Source organism: Sciurus carolinensis, chromosome 11 (assembly GCF_902686445.1).
Source record: "Sciurus carolinensis chromosome 11, mSciCar1.2, whole genome shotgun sequence".
Lineage (NCBI taxonomy): Eukaryota > Metazoa > Chordata > Mammalia > Rodentia > Sciuridae > Sciurus > Sciurus carolinensis.
The window spans coordinates 1025294-1042286 of record NC_062223.1 but is presented as its reverse complement, the minus strand read 5'-3'; the positions used below and the strand labels follow the sequence as shown (position 1 = coordinate 1042286).

Sequence of the window (16993 nt, the reverse complement as noted above, 5' to 3'; positions counted from 1 at the left end):
GGCCAGTGCTCTACCACTGAGCCACAAGCCTGGCCTACCTGGAGTCTTTAGGGTGCCCTGGGCATTTCTGTCCGCCATTGTGCCTAGACGTCTGAGGCCCTGGTTACATGCAGGGGATGGGATCATGGACCCTGGGCAGTTCCTAACCAGTAGGTCATGGGTCAGGACCCAGGGTCCTCTACAGTGAGGTCCCCTACACCAAGTGCCCTGTGGTGTCCCCTTATTCCAGAAATGACCAAGGCTCACCTTGGCCACAGGCTACCTAATCGCCCAGGGTCAGGGTCTTCTGGGGAGTGAGGTGGGGCTTACCTGTGGTGGAGGGTGTGAAGGTGAAGGGCGTCGTGGATGGGACCCCAGCACATTCCTCAGCCCTCCTGATGATAGTGCCATTTTTTCCACAGATGGCCGTTAAGCAGGCGCCCAGGCCGTCGGTGGTGTTGTAGATGATGTCCTGGTAGCCGTAGGTGCGGCCCTCGTAGGTGCATGTGCAGGCTGTGGTCACAGGCAGGGGCTCACTCCAGGCTCTTGCCTGCCCAGCCCCTGCCCACCAGCCCTTTCTTACCCAAGGGACTGTGAGAGCACTGGAGGCCTCCAGGGGAGCAGCGACTGCAGGAGGGAGGGAGGTTGAGTGCCTGCAGGGGCCACCTGCTCCCTGCACCCCCCTGCTGCCCTGCCTCACCAGCTCTGGCAGTTCTGGGTTGTGGGGACCTGTGTGCCAATGTCATAGTAGTTTCCGTCCTCATCATAGCAGCCACACTGGGCCACACACTTCATCTGGTCCTCGTCAAAGAAGGGCTGACTGGGTGGGCACTTCGGGTAGCAGCCTAGGGTGGGCGGGGTTCTCACTGAGTCTCAAGCCCCCTCAGGTCAGGTACATGGCAGCCTAGCACCCCACCTCTGGCAACAGAGACACCTCAAAGTGGTTGGACTGCCCTGGCAGTGGGTCCTGGACACTGCCCTCACCTTCAAGGCCCGGCATGTCGAATAGGCAGTGTGCACTTGGGTTCCGGCAGGTTCTCAGGCAGGGGGCCCCGCAGGGCTGGTAGTGCCACTCACACTCCCCGTGGGGGTTGTAGTAGTCGCAGAACAGCGCTGGGCACAAAGGGTGGAGGCTAAGCGGGTGCCTGCCGGCCGCCTCCCTTGGAATGTCCCCAGGGCCTCTCCTGGGCTGGGCCCAGGTGTGCCAGGCCTGAGATGCCATCCCAGCCCTGCCTTTGCAGCTCCTGTTTATGGAGAACCACCTCGTTTTGGAGAAGGCTGCCTAGTTCTGCACTGACTTAGATCTGTGCCGATGGACGTGCACACACGTGTGCACGCGCACACATTGGGTGCCTGTGTGCCGGTCAGTCCCAGAGCCTGCCTGCAGATGCAGAGGCTGCAGCCTCCCTGCCCTGCAGCCCCATGGACAGAGCCCCACTCACGGCAGACGTCGGGCGTCCTCCAGGACACGCACACGCCGGCCTCGTGGCAGGCCCGGGCGTAGGCGGCCACGGCGGTGCAGAAGCACTCGCAGTCTCCCCCCGTGTCACAGGCGCAGGCGTCGTGCATGCAGGCCTCGTAGTACTTGGTGGAGTCGACCTGGAGCACAGGGGAGGGCAGCACCTGCCTGATCAGGAGCCAGCAGGCCCTGGGCAAGTTCCTGGGTCCTGGGCTTTAAGTGCCTTCAGAGTATCCCAAACGGGAGCTGCCCCAGCACTGCCTCTCCAGCCCACCTGGGCACCTGCCCACTTGGGCACCCTCACCCATGCCTCTCAGATCCTCTTATGGTATGAATCTGTTCATGTGGCCCAGTTTCCAAACCAACCTGGCTGCCCCTCTGCCCTTGTGCTCTGGCTTACTATGCTCCCGCACACAGGCCTCTTGTCCCTCCTCTGCCTTCCTCCTGGCTGACTCATCCCCTGGGCCGCTGCTGCCCATGGCCCCTGGTGGCTCCCTGCTCAGGCTCCTGCGCAGAGCCCACCCTGACCACCTGGCTGTCTCACTCCCAAAGGTGAGTTCCGTGGGAGAGGATCTGTTCCCCTTTGCTGGGCAGAGCTGGGCACCCAGGATGTGCTCTGAGGACGTGCTGGTTGACAGCTCACACCACATTTGCAGGTGTTGCTTAGCTCCAAACTGTGTACCTATCATTCAGGTCAAGAAGGTAGCCCCAACCCCCAGTGCTATGGGCAGTAGACCCATAGGTGGATCCAATTTCTCACTTCCCCCACCACAGGAAGCCTTTGAAGCTGAGGTCAACCTTGTCAGCCATTAAGGATCTTCTAAGCCAATGACCAGGGGCGTGTGGCCTCATGCTCCAAAGGGTGGGCCATGGGGAGTGACCTGGACCTCAGCAGAGGCAAAAGAGTGTTAGCTAGCAACTGTTCCTGCAAGAGCCACCCTCCTCTCAGCACCATGGAGGGTCCTGAAGGAGGAAGCTGTGCTGCTGAGTGGACACTCGATCTTTGTTAAAACCACAGGAAATGGTCTTTGGAAATCTCCACCAAAAACTACCACCCCTCCTCTAGGAGACTCCCTGCTAGCTTCCTGTTAGTGTTGTGGCTTGCGCAGTTCTGGAGATTGTCACAGGGGATGTCAAGGGTCCCTCACTGGGAAGCTTTGATGAGAGCTGTGCTCAAGAATGGGCCCAAAACAGTGGTGATGATTCCATGCTGGGCACAAAGATCACTGGAGCCTGCCTGGTGGGACATCCAGCCCTGGGACCCCAGAACGCAGGGCCACGTGCTGTGTGCTATATATAGTCAGGCCAAAACTGTCCTCGGAGGCCTCTGCACCCCAGCCCTACCAGGAGGCTGTAACACTGCCACCCTGATACCAGGTCCAGTGCTCTGGGCCTTTTGGAGCCCTACCTGGGAGTGGCAGGTGGCAAAGGTGGCGCTGTGGATGATGCTGCACTGCTTCTGGGCCCAGGCCTTGCGGTAAGGGTTGGTGGTGCAGGGGTCCTTGGGCACCAGGGCGTCCGGGCAGGACGGGGAGAACTTCCAGCTGTTGCCAAACTCCAGCGCGTCGCTCACCACAGCCTGGCTCCGTGTGGTGAAGTCATTGAGGGCATTGCCGTCAAAGTTCCCACACAGGCCACAGACCCTGCCCTGCAGAAGCCCAAGGAGAAGAGCCTGGGCAGCTGGGGCAGGCAGCACAGAGCCTGGCCCAGGAGCAGAACAGGGAGGGCACCCAGCTCCCCTGGGCAGCACCCTGGGAACTTGCAGGGGCACAAGATATGAAGCAGGTCTTGGAGTGGGCAGGTGGGCAGCACCTACTCCCCACAGTCCTCTGCCATGGCAAAGGCCAGCGGACTGAGCCAGTGGCCTTCCCAGGCTCCGAGGCACCTGTTGGTGGTTGTGACTCAACTGTTTACTCTGGAACCTGGCTGTGTGGGTGGTCTCTCCTACCAGACCAGGTGAGGAGGAGTCCTTGACTGGCCTTCACTTACCTTGTAATGCTGATGCAGACCAAGGAACACACTGGTCTTCCGGTCCCAGGACACAACCAACCCGCTGCGGGTCTCGATGACCAGGAAGATGCCCATGTAGCGGATCTTGTAGGGCAGATCCCCACCCTGCCCCCTTTCCACCACCTTGAAGGCCCCCTCATGGAGGATCATCTCATAGCTCTGCAGTGGAGGCACACAGGGGCAACAGCTGCAGGTTGCTAGGGGTCAGAAGTCGTCCTATTGACCCTGAGGCCCCTCTCCAGCCAGGGAGTTCACTCACAAAGGGGCTTGTGGTGTAAGGGACCCTGGTTGGGGTGAGACTGGCCAGAGGATGGCAGGGGAGGCTGCAGGAGTATCAGGCCATATGCTGGCTGAGGAGCCCCAAGGTCCACTCTGTCATGCCCCCTGCCCCGTGCCACTCCCTTGCTCCCCTCATCTGTCCTGCTGCTGCCTTCCTCAGCTCCTCCCACCCTTTGAGGGGGAAGCACCCCCGATTCAGCAGCTCTTCTTTCTGCCGCTTGAATGCTGATCTCCTTTTTCTGGAAGTGGGTACCCAGGCATGATAGGGTGAATTGCAGCCCCCAGAAAAATTGGTGCACAGTTGAATCCCCAGACTATGTGACTGTGACCTAATGGGAGAAGGAGTGTTTGCAGATGAATCAAAGAAGGATCTTGAAATGGGATCAACCTGAATTACCTGGGTGGCCCTGAATCCAGTGGCAGTGTCCTTGCAAGTGAGAGAGGAGAGGACACACAGAGGGGGCCATGAGTAGACAGGCAGAGACCGGAGTCGGGCCGCAGGACAAGGACGCCTGGGGCCCTAGAACTGACGAGGCAGGAAGGGCCCTCCCAGGCCTCAGAGGGCCTGGCCCTGCAGCCCTGATCTGCAGGGCTGAGTCTTGGGCTGGGGTGTGTTCCTTAAGGCCAAGCACTGTGGGAAGGGTGCTGTGGCTGGAGAGCCTGGGGTTCTGTCCCCAGGCCAGGGTACTGCAGGGGTTGCTTGTGTGCTCTCACCCCCAGGAAGAGTCTGATGGCCTTGGAGCAGGTGGTCCCTGTGGTCCCGCAGGGAACGTTCTCAGTGGTGATGCGGAAGGTCCCACTGGGGCTGCCACTGCCCCCACAGTAGTCCTAGACAGGAAGAGATGACGCTGGTCATGGGCCCCAGTGACCAGCCTGGGGGAGAGACGGGGGCACCCACCTGGGCTAGGGTGTATTGACAGCTGCCTTCGAAGCTGTAGCGCTCGCCATCGAAGGTGATAAAGTGGCCGTCCCCGTAGGCTATGCAGGTGCCCAGGCAAGGCCGGCTGCTGCACTCCCACCGGCGGTCCCTGCAGGTGCTATAGGTGGTAGGGGCAGGGGTTACTCCCAGAGCTTGCCTTGGGAAGCCACTGGCCATCCCTGTCCTGGCTGGATCTGCCCCCTCCAGGCTCAGGGCACAGTGGTGGTGAGAGCAGCCTTGCTGTGAGCATGCATCTAGTCACCTTGGGTCAGAGACCCAGGACCCTCCTCCAAAGAATGGGGTCCTGTGAGTGTGAGCCCCTGGGCCACCTGCCAAGGCCCCACCACACCCAGGCCAGTCCAGGCTACTGTTCCTGTGGAAACCTCCAGGCCTGTTGCCTCTGAGGGACTGAGACTTACCAGGTGTTGCAGTCAACCCGGATGGTGGCCCCGGGCTTGTAGGATGCCTCATTGTGGATACAGGGGCAGTCCTCCTTGGCAACGCAGCCCCCACTCCCATCTGCCACCAGCCCTGGGGGACACACGCAGCCCGAGACACAATGTGTGCTGAACTGTGGGGCATAGGGGGTCCTGGTCAGGGACTAGGAGAGTCCTGACCATTTGCCCCAATTCAGGGTTGTAGGACACCAAGTGGACACTGTCCACCCTAGGAGTGTCCAGGCAGAAGCCACACAGGTATGGTGCATCTGGGTCCACAAAGCTCCCAGCCACTGGCCCCTCAGAGGCATCAGGACCCAGGATCATCACAGGCTGCATCCCCCTAGCTCACCACCTGGACTGGGGCTGTGGGCTGGGCTGTGGGCCGAAAGACTCACACAGTCCGTGTCCAAGGAGTGGCAGCTTCGGAGGCACTCAGCCCCCGGGGTGCCCGCTGAGACATTGCTACAGTCCAGATACATCATTGGCGCCATACACCCTGGAAAGACCAAGCATGTGGGAAGGGCTCAGGGATGGGGTGGCCCTGGACCCCTAGTCTGCTGACCAAGCTTCTGCCCCAGTGCCCGAACTGCTGCCAATGCTGCCCAGGTGGTGCAGCCCAGGACCGCAACCTCAAGGGCACCCGCCACACCGTGGGACAGACCCCTTTCTGCACCTGGAGCACTTCTGTGCTGTGCCTGTGGCAGGGTCCAGGTAGGGACGATGGGTCCTGGGGGTGCTGGGACAGGGCAGGTCCTTACCGAATGTGGTCTTCTGCGTCAGGGCTCCCAGGCAACTCAGCTTCCCATCTGCACATGAGCTACGAGAAACAGACCCCTGTCCTGGACCCAGTGTCTCCCACAGACCCACCCAGGCTTCCTGCATCCCCAGGTGCTGGCCCTGTCCAGGCCTCACCACCTCCTGAAGAGGCAGGAAGCACCTGCTGCTGGGCCTCTGTGAAGGCCCCGGATCCTGAAAAGGCAGGTGCATGTTCAGGAAGGCAGCTGGACACAGGGAAAGGACATGGCCCTCAACTTGTCCTACAGGGTGGACCCAGAATGTCACCCAAAGGCCTGCATGCTACAGACTTGGCAGCCAGTCTGTGGTGCTGTGGGGAGGTGCGGGAGCAGCAAGGTCGCTGGGGCTGGCCTCGAAGGTGGTGTTGGGAGCCTGGCTGCTCTCTCACTCCCCGGTTCCGTCTTCACGCAGGGTGCAAGTTTGCCACAACATGCCGCCTCACAGGGCGGCAGAGCCAGCCCAGGACCTTCCTAGGCCGACTGTCTTAGGTTTGCCACAGTGAGGGAAACTGACTTGGCTTGTGAAGGAACAGCCTTCAAGTCCAGGGCAAGAGCCGGGTCAGGGCACACCCTGCCACCCCAGCCCCTCTCTGGACCCCGAGAGCCCCACACAACCTCCAGGACCGCTGGGTAGAGGGCCTGGCAGGTGTCCTCCCCAAGCCTGGACCCCTCATTTCTCAAAGCCCTTGGGGGGTCAGCACACAGAAGTGTCCTGCAGCCAGACCCTTCCTGCCTGGAGGTGGCGATGAGGTGTGGGGGTGGCTTGGAGGGGGGGTGGTTCAGGGAGCCCAGGCCCTCTGGGTCCACGGTCCTTACCACACCATGCCGTGTTCCTGCACAACCTCCCCGGGGGCCACCACGGTGCCGTGCAGGTAGCAGGGGCACTCCTGGGCCGGCACACACATGCCTGCCTCATTCAGGAAGGTGTCCTCTGGGCAGGTGCAGCCGTCCACAGGCACAAAGCTGACGCTGCAGGTGGCATCGGCCTCACTCAGGGCCCGGCAGGTGGGCGGGCAGGTGTCCACCGCATACTTGTAGCTTTGAGACTTGGGGCAGTTGCTCATGTATTTGGCTGTGGGACAGGGGACAAAGACGAGGGACAGGTCAGTGGCTGGCAGCCCGGCCCAACACCCACCCACCTCCTCTGACTGGAACAGTGAAGGTCCTCACAAGGTTGGGTGGAGACATGCCAAGCTCCTGGCCAAGAATCCAGTAAGCAATCGCTGTCCCCCACCAGGACCCCCAAACCCCACTCTCACCAGTGAGGCCCGATGGCTGTCGAGGGGACAGCCCTCCCCTGAGGGGTGCCCAGCTAGCACTCACCACAGACGCCGGCCCTCCAGCCGCGCAGCAGCACGCCCTCGGCCGCGCAGGCCTGCACGTAGGAGGACAGGGCCGCACACAGGCAGTCCTCGCTCTTCTCGCAGTTGCAGGTGTCGAACACGCAGTTCTGGGGCAGAGCCGCGGGCGTCAGGCCCCCCGACCCCAGGCCCTCATCCCCACTCGTTCTTCCCACCCTCATCCACCAGGGTCAGGACTCAAAGACAGATGGCCATGTGGGGGACTTGACAGAAGGGCCTCCCTGAGGGGTGGCCCAGGCCTCATGTTAGGGACAGAGTTTGAGGTCACCTGGAGAAGTGGCAGCAGGCTAGCAGAGCAGTCCGCCCTGAGGGCCAGGTGGGGGCTGGTAAGACCAGGTCCATGGGATAGGGACAGGCCCAACTTGCATGGAGGTACTTCACTCGGCCTGAACCGCATGTGGGGGACATGGATAGGTGGGGAGGGGATAGGATAGGCAGGATCTGGTGCGAGGGAGTGTTAACAGGATGGGTCTGGAGGTAAGCCTGGCCCTGTCACCCAGAGAATACCCCAGGGCTGGAGTCACGTGTGCTTTGGAAATTTGGACTTAAAAGTGTCCCCGAGCCACCCTTTGTGGGTTGAATTGTCTGCAAAACGATGCCTGGAGCCCCTCCCAGTTCCTGTGCACAAGCCAAGGGTGCAAAGGGGGTCTTTGCAGATGGAACAGAGTAAAGTCAAGACAACGAGGTGGCCCTCTTCCTGTGATGGTGTCCTCATGAGAGTGGAGTTGGGACACAGAGCAGATGTCCACATGGAGCCTGAGACCAGGAGGACCCTCTCCTAGAGCCTCCAGGACTCTTGCTTCTAACCACATGCCATGTCCTCCGTCAGCTCCAGGGTGGGCAGTCCTCACTCCAGGGCCCTCCCAATCCGTGGGAGGCAGTGGTGGGTGGGCCGAGGCCCTGGATGAGGCAGGGTGCTCCCAGAGCCCACCCCAGCAGCTCATGGAGGCTCACCGAGTAGAAGGCTGAGGGGTTGACAGTGGAGTGGCAGGCTGAGAAGATGCCTGTGCGGTTGGTCAGCAGTGAGCACCAGTGCTGGGCGTAGTTCTCTGGAGAGGGAGGGAAGTGGCCACTGCCCTCACTGGCCTCTCGGCCAGGGAATGGGGCTGGAATGTGGGGCTTCCACTGTCATGCCCCGGGCGCCTCCCTCCCTAGCTCTAACCCCCATGCTGTCCTGCCGAGGTAGGGCCACTCAGGCCCTGCTGCAGTCCCTGTAGCCAAGGGGTAAGGCAGGGCTGCCCCGGGAGGTCTGTGGGGGAGAGGGTACCGTTCTCCACGCTGAGCGAGCAGGGGTCCTCGAAGCTGCTCTTGGCATTGGGGCAGGCAGCCTGGGTCTTCCAGGTGTTGGCGAAGGCGGCCCCCGTGCCCTCCACCACCCCGCTGAGGGCCATGAAGTCGTCAGCCTGGTTCTGGTTGAAGTTCCCACACAGGCCTGGGGGCAGGAGCCAGGCAGCAGGTATGGCAGGCTGTCCCTCCTATCCTGTCCTCCCGGGCCCTCAAGGCAGATAAAAGGGAGAGCCCCCCTAGGGTTTGCTTCCAGACCCTTCTGCAGATAAGCTGTGTGGAGGCTGGCCTGAGTTGGGGCAGCACAGCTTGCTCTCTGTGCTTTCTGGTCACTTCCCTGGCCACCAATCAGCTGTCAAGTGTCCTGGGCTAACACTGGTCTTCACCACTCCCTGTCCACTGCCAGCCTGTGTCCACCCATGGCCTTCAACTGTGTCCAGACCCTGCCCCCAGCACAGCCCCAAAGCTGCCAGGGCCTCACCGCACATCTGGCCATGGTGGGTGGGGTCCAGCCTGACATACACCTGCATGAGAGGCAGCAGCTGCACCTGCACCTGCAGGCCCAGGCCCGTCTGCACCAGGATGAAGAAGGACGTGGGTCTGAAGATGGTGATGTTGGCTGTGGTGGAGGGGGGCTCGTCAGGGGTGCCAGAAGCCTGGCTAGCCAGACAGGAAGTGCTGCCTGGGACAGGTGCAACTGGACCCAGCCACCCCGCTAGCTCCTGAAGCATGTCAGGCGCTCTCATGCCCGTGACCCACAGCATTCACGGGTCATGAGTGACTGCTCACCCCCCTTGAAAGGGCAGGAGTGACCATGCTAGACAGGGTCCCCGCAGCATCCTGGGGCAGGACACTTCTTGCCCCCACGTTGTAGATAAGAGACCCTGAAGGACTTGCTGGGGCAGAGCTGGACCCCGCGGGGCTCAGGGACGGACCCTACTTGGGAGGTGCCGACCCTGACCCAGCCGTCTCAGGAAGCCACGCACCTGCTGACACGGGCAGCTGGGTGTAGATGGAGTTCACAAACACGCCACCACTGGCCTGGATCCGGATGGTCTGGAGGGGCGGGGCTGTGGTCAGTGCCCGGAGGAGCCGTTGTGGCAGGCAGGCCCACAGGCCACCCAAAAGGAAGCAAGCTCTGGTCTGGGGACCCCCAGGGATGGAGCCGGGAGGGGAGTTCAGGGTGACAGGTGTGATGGGCCCCAGAACTGTCCACCTGGAAAGTGGCTGCCCTGGGGGCTAAAGTGGGGGATCTGACTCATCTCCAGGGCCCGCCCACCTCTGCCGCTCCCAGCCAGTGCATGCTGGTGCACAGGACAGGTCCCTCACCGTGTCCCCACCGTGGAGGCTGAGCGTCACTGCTCTGAGGCAGTTCTCTGTGTCTGTCAGGCCACATTTCCGCAGCTCCGCCAGCACAGTGAAGCTGCCATCAGCACATTTCTGTTGGGAGACCACCAGTGTGTGGGCTGAGCTTGGGCAGGGGCGTCCCCGTGCCCAGTGCCCATGAGGGCTGTATGTGACCCCATGGAAAAGTGGCCTCGGGCACCAGGTCACCTCCAGGCAGCTTGTCCCAGGGCCTGGGCTTCCCTCCCAGCAGGGAGTGCCCCCAGCAGATGGCTGTCAGGGAGCCCTCCCGAGGGTGGAAGGCCTGAGGGTCCCCGGAGGCCTGCTGGGGGCCGCACCTTGGACAGGATGTAGCTGCAGTCCCCGTGGACGTCATACCGCTTCTTGTCATAGGTGGACACGTGGGACCCGCCCTGCACGGAGCAGGTGCCAGGGCATGGCTGGTGCTGGCATTGCCAGAGGCCCCCAAAGCAGGTGCTGGGTGGGGAGACCATAAGCAGCAGGGGTAGGGAAGAGGCGGGCCCACCCCTCACACCCTGTCGAGGCCAGGGGGCCTACCAGGAGCTGCAGGTGGTAGTGAAGGAGGTCCCGGGCATGTAGGTGTGGCCGCTATGGGTGCAAGGGCACTGGGCCAGAGGCAGGCAGCCAGAGTGTGTGATGTCGTCCAGCACCGTGCCTGGGGACGGGGTGAGGGCTGGTGAGCACAGATGGGGACGAGAGGCACAGAGAACCATCACCTTCCCAGGCGTGGGGGCACCTTGTCTCTAAGAAGAGCCCCAGACCAGGGCACTGCCCCTGCCTGACCCCAGTGGCTTGGGGAGAGCACTGTGTCCTTTGGCCTGCTTCTCCACCTGGTTCCTGGGCTCTGTGACACAGGCCATCAGGTCTCTGGCTTCTAAATAGTCAGTGTCCACCCCAACCTTGACCCTAGGCAGGGCCCACCCGCCCTCCTGAGTGAGGAGGGTCTGTCCTGGGCCCTCAGGGAATGCTGGGGTCAGATGTTGGAGACAGTGACCCCAAAGGCGTCCAGGGTGGGGCACAGGGCACAGGGCCTGCCTGGAGGGCAGAAGCAGCCGGCCACACAGTGGTCCTCGCAGAGCTGGGAGCGCTGGGGGTTGGAGCAGGTGTCCACACAGGGCGAGCCACATTCCTGGTGCTGCATGTTCAGGGGACACGTCCGCGCTGCCAAGGAGAGGTGGTGCTGAGCCCAGGTGTCCCATCCCAACCTCGCTGGTCCACTGGGGCTGCCCCTTCCCTACCTCCATGTCCACCAAGGTCTCCAGCATGCTGTCTTCTGGGAGAGGCAGGAGGTGGGGCGTGTCTGGCCTCCCACTTGCCCTCCTTCCCACCCCAACCCAGTCCTGAGGCAGTGTCTGCTTGCTGTGCCTGGGGTCAGGACCCCGCTGTGACCCGGCCCCCAGGCCTCACGTCTGTGTGGTTCCCCTGGCTCCCCTGCCCTCCTTTCTCCTCACTTGCTCCTGAATGACCACTGGCCCCTGAATGATCTCTTCTGCCCGTCTCCAACCAGATGCCAGGCACTGACTCCAGTGTAACCCTGCCCTGGGCCCTGTCAGGAGCACTCACGACAGAGTTTGGGGCCCCTCCAGTTCTGTGGCTGGCCCCCTGCTTGGGCACACTGGCGGGAATACTCAGCAAAGGTGGCACATGGGCACGTGGGGCAGTGGCACAGGTCCTGGACACAGGCAGCCACATATGCGTGGGCATCCACCAGCTTATTGCACTCAGCGAAGGCCGGGCCCAGCAGGGTGCAGTGGCAGATGTCCTCCTGGGGAGCACAGGGAGGCCGTAGGATTGCCACTGTGCTTGTCTGGGGACACTGCCCCTTACAGACCAGGCCAAGGAGCCCCTCCTTTACTTCTAGGTCCCTTCCATCCACCCATCCGCCCACCTACCCATTCCAGGCCACATCCAAAGGAGGAGTCCTCTGTGCTATTGGTAGCAGGTTCTTGTTCCAGGATCTCCGAGTGCGTCCTTGGCCCAACCTTGTGGAGGCAGGCACACATCTGCTTCCGTGGATGGGCACACGGGCTTCTTGTGCATGCCACCCACCTGGAGCGCCTGTGCCCCAGGTGCCCGTGACTTCCCGTGCCCATCCTGTCCTGCTGGTGGGAGCTGGGCTGCCTGCCTCCCTGGGACCCAGAGACCTGCTCTCTTCCATCACACAAAGATGCTCCTCACACCTCAGACTGCCTGCACCATGGTCCCACATCAGCTGCGAAGGTCTCCTGCTGTCCCCAAGCCTTGGGGTCCCGTGGAGAAAGTACGCACCTCGTATGTGCAGTTGTTGGCCAGTGAGGGCGGGGGGTCCGGGCACTGCTCCGTGGGACCATCTAGTTTCTGCAGGTTCCCAAACTGGAAAGGGGTCAGCCTGGTGTCTGGCAGAGGGAAAGCACAGTGTGGGCAGGCGTGGGAGCTGGGCAGGTGGGCGCTGTCCCCCTGAAGCAGCCGACAGGATACCTTCTGCCCACACCCAGAATTCCACATCCCCTAAATGGCATCCCCACCCTACCTCCCTCCATGCCAGTGCCCCTGCCCAACTCCCCTCCCCAGCTTCCCTGGGGCTGCTGGCCCTTGGCTGACTGGGCACCCTGGCCTCCAGACAGCACTCACTGTGGACAAAAAACTCATTGCTGGCTGGGAACCCGTTGAAGTCACCACACAGCCCACACGTCTGGTTGGCATACTTGGAGTCCAGCTCCAGCTGCGGGCAGAACAGGGCCAGCTCCAGCCACAGGGTCCCTGGCTCCAGGGCCTGCTGGGATGCCCTCCCTCACACCCACCCTGAGGGCCGGAGAAGTTCCCTTCAGCCCCTGTAGGTCCCTGTGATGGGGCTGCTCACCAGGGCACTGTCTTTCCCATTCCACAGAAAGGTCAGCAGCAGCTGGACGGTGACCTTCACATAGTCACCGCTATGCTCTACCAAGAAGCCGGCTCGGCTGTAGGGCAGCTCCTCCCTGGGCAGAAAGTTCCGGTCCTCCCTCAGCAGGGCATGGCTGGGTCCCAGCGCCCTTCCAGCTCTGGTCCTGGCCCCACCCGGGAGTCTTGGTGGCGGTGGGTCCCCAGGGCCCTGCTCACCGCTGCCCATCGATGAGGACAGAGCTATTGGACAGCTCCAGCACCAGCCCCTGGGCCTTGAGGACAATGCGGCTGATGGTGGAGCTGGAGCCCTCGTGACTGCGGCGCAACTGCAGGTTGAAGTCCTCGTAGGCGGCTCCGCAGTGGGCGGAGAACACGTAGTTGCAGAGGCCGGGGAAGCGGAAGACGTCACCGTCGAAGGTCTTGTAGTGGAAGTCGCCCCAGGTGCTGCACACCCGCCCGTTGTGCAACGGGCTCAGGGCTGTGGGGAACCACTGCACGTCACCACCCCACACCCCACTGCCCACTCTGTGCCAGCCCCACAGAGACCAGACACCTGTGTTGGAGCAGAGAAGCTGGCCACCACACTGCCCCTGATCTGCGCTGACTCACCAGCCCTCCACTTGTGACAGGGTGCTCAGCAGCTGTCCACAGGGCTGTCCAGGGCTGCCCAGCTGCCCTACACCATACCACCCTGACCCCCAGGTCTGCAACCCCCACCCCCAGCTGATGGGGGTGCCGCCTACTTACCGCTGGTGCTAGGTACGATGGTGATAGGTGGAAAGGTCACAGGCCAGGCGGACGAAGATGTGAGGTGGGCTGTAAGTGAGGACCAGGTCACTCAGAGTGGCTGGGGACACCCTTCCCAAGCCCTGCCCTCTGCAATACCCACCCTGGGACATCAGGAGCCCAGCACTAATGGGCTGGTCCAGGTGGTGGGGCTGTCCTGTTCCTCACTGCTCATCCCTGGACCCTCCTGGACCCTGTCTGCCCGGGAACTGCTCCTGCCCCGTGTTTCTGTTTGCAGGAGTCGTATGTGAGTGTGGGCCTGAGTATGTGCATGTGCACATGAGCCCCTGAGGCTTCTCTGGACCCCCTTATGCCTGGCCCTGTCCAGGAGGGTCTCAGTGGGACACCTGGCTATGTGAAAAGGTCTCTCCCTGCCTGACCGGAGCCCTCTGCCTGTTCAGGAGCCCTCACACCCAGAACCTGGGACACATACCACCATTTCTCCTATGATTGTCCCTGGGGGGTTCTGTGTTTCCCCCGCTCAGCTCCTCATGGCCCTGGGTCTCTGCAGGAAAGGGAATGGGAGTCAAAGAGAAGCCAGACATCAGCAGCCTTGGCAATGCCAGGCTCTGGCCTGAGACCAGTCTCCATGCCGCAGCTCTGGGAACTGAAGGGGGATTTGACCTGGCAACCCCAACCCTACTGCTGTATGCCCCAGCCCTGCCACTCGACACACAGAGCTGGCTGGCTTCCTCGGAGCTCTGTGCTGCCCCCAGGCAAAGTCGGCTCTGCCGGTGACACTCCTCTCTCAGTGACGGGGCAGATGCCCTCACTGGCTCAAGGAAGAGAATGGAATCAGGAAATGGTCTTGGTCCCTGAACCATGGCTGTCCAAGCAGGGGGTTCCCCATGCCTCCTGTCCCGAGGACAAAGGCCAGCTTTCTCAGGGTGGACCATAGCTGGAGGCTTCTAGTGTGAGCAGAAGCCTAAGACCAACCCAGGTCCTGATGGAACCCTGAGCCAGAGTCGAGTGGCACAGGGTCTTCTCCAAGTGCAGGAATGGTTGCCCACAGCGGTCTGAACTGCCAGGCTGCCTCGCCAGCCCAACCGCTGGGAGCTTGGCGAGGGGCAGGTTCAACCCCATGGGCTCCGGGCCCCAGGGGCTCAGGCCAGGCCAGCTGCTCTGCAAGGGACCATGTCCGCTCTCTGGCACTCAGGCCTGGACACAGTCACACGGCACTACAGCAGCTCGGCTTCCTGTTTGATTTTCCCAGCCAAGTCCTGCTGGAGTCTGGAAGCCACAGGGACTGGCCATGCATTAATACTCGAGGACCCCGCTTGACTGCCTTTCCAAGAAGCACGGCCACTCCCGCTCTGTAACCCTGGCCCCAGACCCACAGCCCCTCCCCAGAGCAGCTGGCCCCTGCCACCACCTGGTGGTTCAGCCCCAAGAATGAGGATTCGGGTGTCTGAACGCACCTGGACCAAACACCTCAAACCTGTGTGCATCCACCCCAGGCAGGCCCTCCTCAGGTCAGGCAACCTGTGTCTCCATTGCTTGGGCAGAGAAATGCCAGCTGTCAGTCACCCACGACAACTGGTCTGGATGCACACTCCCCATCATGAGCCTAACGAGTCCAGGAGAGAGAGGCCTGAAGCCCTCCAGGGGACCCAGGTTATTCCACCAGCCATAGCTGTGACAAAAACAAGCCCACTTCTGGGCTTAATTTGCCCCCAAGAGCCAGTGAGTTAGAGGAGGAAGCCATTCATTAGTCAGGCCCACCCTCCTCAGGGGATGGGCCCAGGCTACGTGGCCCCCAATAGCCTGGGGGGGGCACATGGCTGAGCCGAGCAGGCCAGCATGCAAACCGGGCAGCAGGCAGGGCCTCCACAGCTTCCCCAGGCCCTAGGGAAGGAATCACCCCAGCGCCAGGCCTGTAAGAACCCCCTCTCCTGGGAGCCGGCCTCACGTCTGCCCAGGCCCCGAGCTCCAAAGGTAGCAGAGCAGAGGACGTTGGGCCCCAGGCAGTCATGCCAGCTCTCTGCTGGGCCCTGCCAGGGGTCGGCCAGTCCCTGGAGCCACATCTTCCCCTGTTGACAGTAATATGGGCACTGTGACTTTCCCAAGAGTAGACAGCTAAGAGCAACAGCTGGCCGACAAGGTTGTGCAGCCATGTGGCTTCAGATGCCTGGCAGGGGGCAGGATGGCAGGAACCCAGTCAGTCCTGGGTTCAGCCAGCAACCTGGGCACCTCACTCATCCACCTGGCTCCAGCCCTATTACCCAGACATAGCGTCCCCCTTACCAAGAAGCCGCAGCCCCCGTGGGGGCCCCTGCTGGCTCTTACCCCAGCTGTGGAGGACAGGCTGGTCCTGGGCAGAGGACCATGTGGGGGCTGCCCCTCCACACTGTGAAACTGGGCCTCCCAGAGTCCCGGAGAGACCCCAGCCATGTCCCCTTGCTCATGGCCCTCTTCTGCCCCATCATGAGGCCAAGACCCCAAGGGGTTTCCCCAAGGGCCCTGCCCTGAGGCTAAAGGACACACCTTCTCCCCAACACCCCCATCCGAGCTGGTCTCTGCGTTCCTGACACCATGTTGGCCTAAGTGGGACATGGGCTGAGGACCCAGGAGTCCCATAAGGCCAGGAGGCCATGGTGTCAGACACATGGGGAGGGCAGTGTGTCCAGCTGATCAGGACAATGCCCAGGTGGGGCTGCCCTGCGGGAAAACAACATCGAGAGGGCGAGGGGCTTTGGCCTTACCTGCCGGCCACACCATGAGCAGGGCTTCGAGGGCCCACACCAGTGCCCAGCTCCTGCTCCCGGTGCCCATCCTGGGGCTGGCACGGTGGGCCGGCAGGCGAGGAGAATGTGGGGCAAGGTGCGCCTTCCCTGGGGGCCTGGGTTTATGTAGTGGAGCACCTTGGCCCAGCCTCAGGCCAGGCAGGGCACTGCCCGCTCCCTGAGCTGCCACGTGTGTTTGCTCTTGGGGAGGGGCCCGGGCAGGAGGAGGAAGGATTTGCAGCTCTGCGCCACCAGACAAGGATGCCCCTCGCCCCCTGCAGCTTCTGAGGATTGGGAGGGAGAAGGCAGGGCCCTGGTCAGGGCTGCTCTGGATGCAAAGCCCTGGGCTGTGCGGAGGGCAGCTGCAGACCTGCCCTATCTCAGCTCCTCCTGGAAGCCGGCCAGCAGAGGGAGTGGGCTGGAGGGGTGGAGGCCCCAGCCTGCGTCAGCTCAGGGTCCCTGAGGAGTGACGAGGCTCTTTGGGCTGGACTCACTTCTCCAGGGTCATGGCTTGGCCCTGGGGCCCCTACTCAGCTCGGGAATGTCCCTTGGTCCTGTGTACCTGATCTGTGTTGCTGGCTCATGGGCTTCCTGGGTGGAGGGCCCACGTGCAGAGACCCCAGGGAAGGCACTGGGCTTCACTTGGCTGCAGGGTTCAAGCTGAAGGGGAAAGAGGCCCAAGGCTGGCCAGCCAGGGCAAGACAGAAGCTTCCCACGTCCAGCATCCTGTTCGGC

General features: G+C 62.3%; 1 protein-coding gene across 1 annotated transcript in view; it reads right to left on the bottom strand.

Moving 5' to 3' along the window:
- LOC124958408 (mucin-5B-like) overlaps window positions 1-16307 on the bottom strand; it is a 34661-nt gene extending 18354 nt beyond the window's left edge. The window contains exons 1-30 of the mRNA XM_047516412.1: window positions 16238-16307; window positions 13969-14040; window positions 13497-13565; window positions 12966-13227; window positions 12730-12844; window positions 12501-12591; window positions 12159-12265; window positions 11454-11655; window positions 10926-11051; window positions 10428-10545; window positions 10208-10346; window positions 9855-9965; window positions 9512-9581; window positions 9007-9144; window positions 8509-8673; window positions 8196-8290; window positions 7204-7330; window positions 6697-6952; window positions 5845-5903; window positions 5482-5582; window positions 5066-5217; window positions 4626-4764; window positions 4442-4555; window positions 3428-3607; window positions 2847-3086; window positions 1422-1578; window positions 964-1092; window positions 680-824; window positions 563-606; window positions 310-492 (exon numbers count right to left, since the gene is read on the bottom strand). Of these exons, the coding sequence (XP_047372368.1) occupies window positions 310-492; window positions 563-606; window positions 680-824; window positions 964-1092; window positions 1422-1578; window positions 2847-3086; window positions 3428-3607; window positions 4442-4555; window positions 4626-4764; window positions 5066-5217; window positions 5482-5582; window positions 5845-5903; window positions 6697-6952; window positions 7204-7330; window positions 8196-8290; window positions 8509-8673; window positions 9007-9144; window positions 9512-9581; window positions 9855-9965; window positions 10208-10346; window positions 10428-10545; window positions 10926-11051; window positions 11454-11655; window positions 12159-12265; window positions 12501-12591; window positions 12730-12844; window positions 12966-13227; window positions 13497-13565; window positions 13969-14040; window positions 16238-16307 (3976 nt within the window). The remainder of the gene's footprint in view (window positions 1-309; window positions 493-562; window positions 607-679; window positions 825-963; window positions 1093-1421; window positions 1579-2846; window positions 3087-3427; window positions 3608-4441; window positions 4556-4625; window positions 4765-5065; window positions 5218-5481; window positions 5583-5844; window positions 5904-6696; window positions 6953-7203; window positions 7331-8195; window positions 8291-8508; window positions 8674-9006; window positions 9145-9511; window positions 9582-9854; window positions 9966-10207; window positions 10347-10427; window positions 10546-10925; window positions 11052-11453; window positions 11656-12158; window positions 12266-12500; window positions 12592-12729; window positions 12845-12965; window positions 13228-13496; window positions 13566-13968; window positions 14041-16237) is intronic.
- Window positions 16308-16993: the final 686 nt, after the last annotated feature.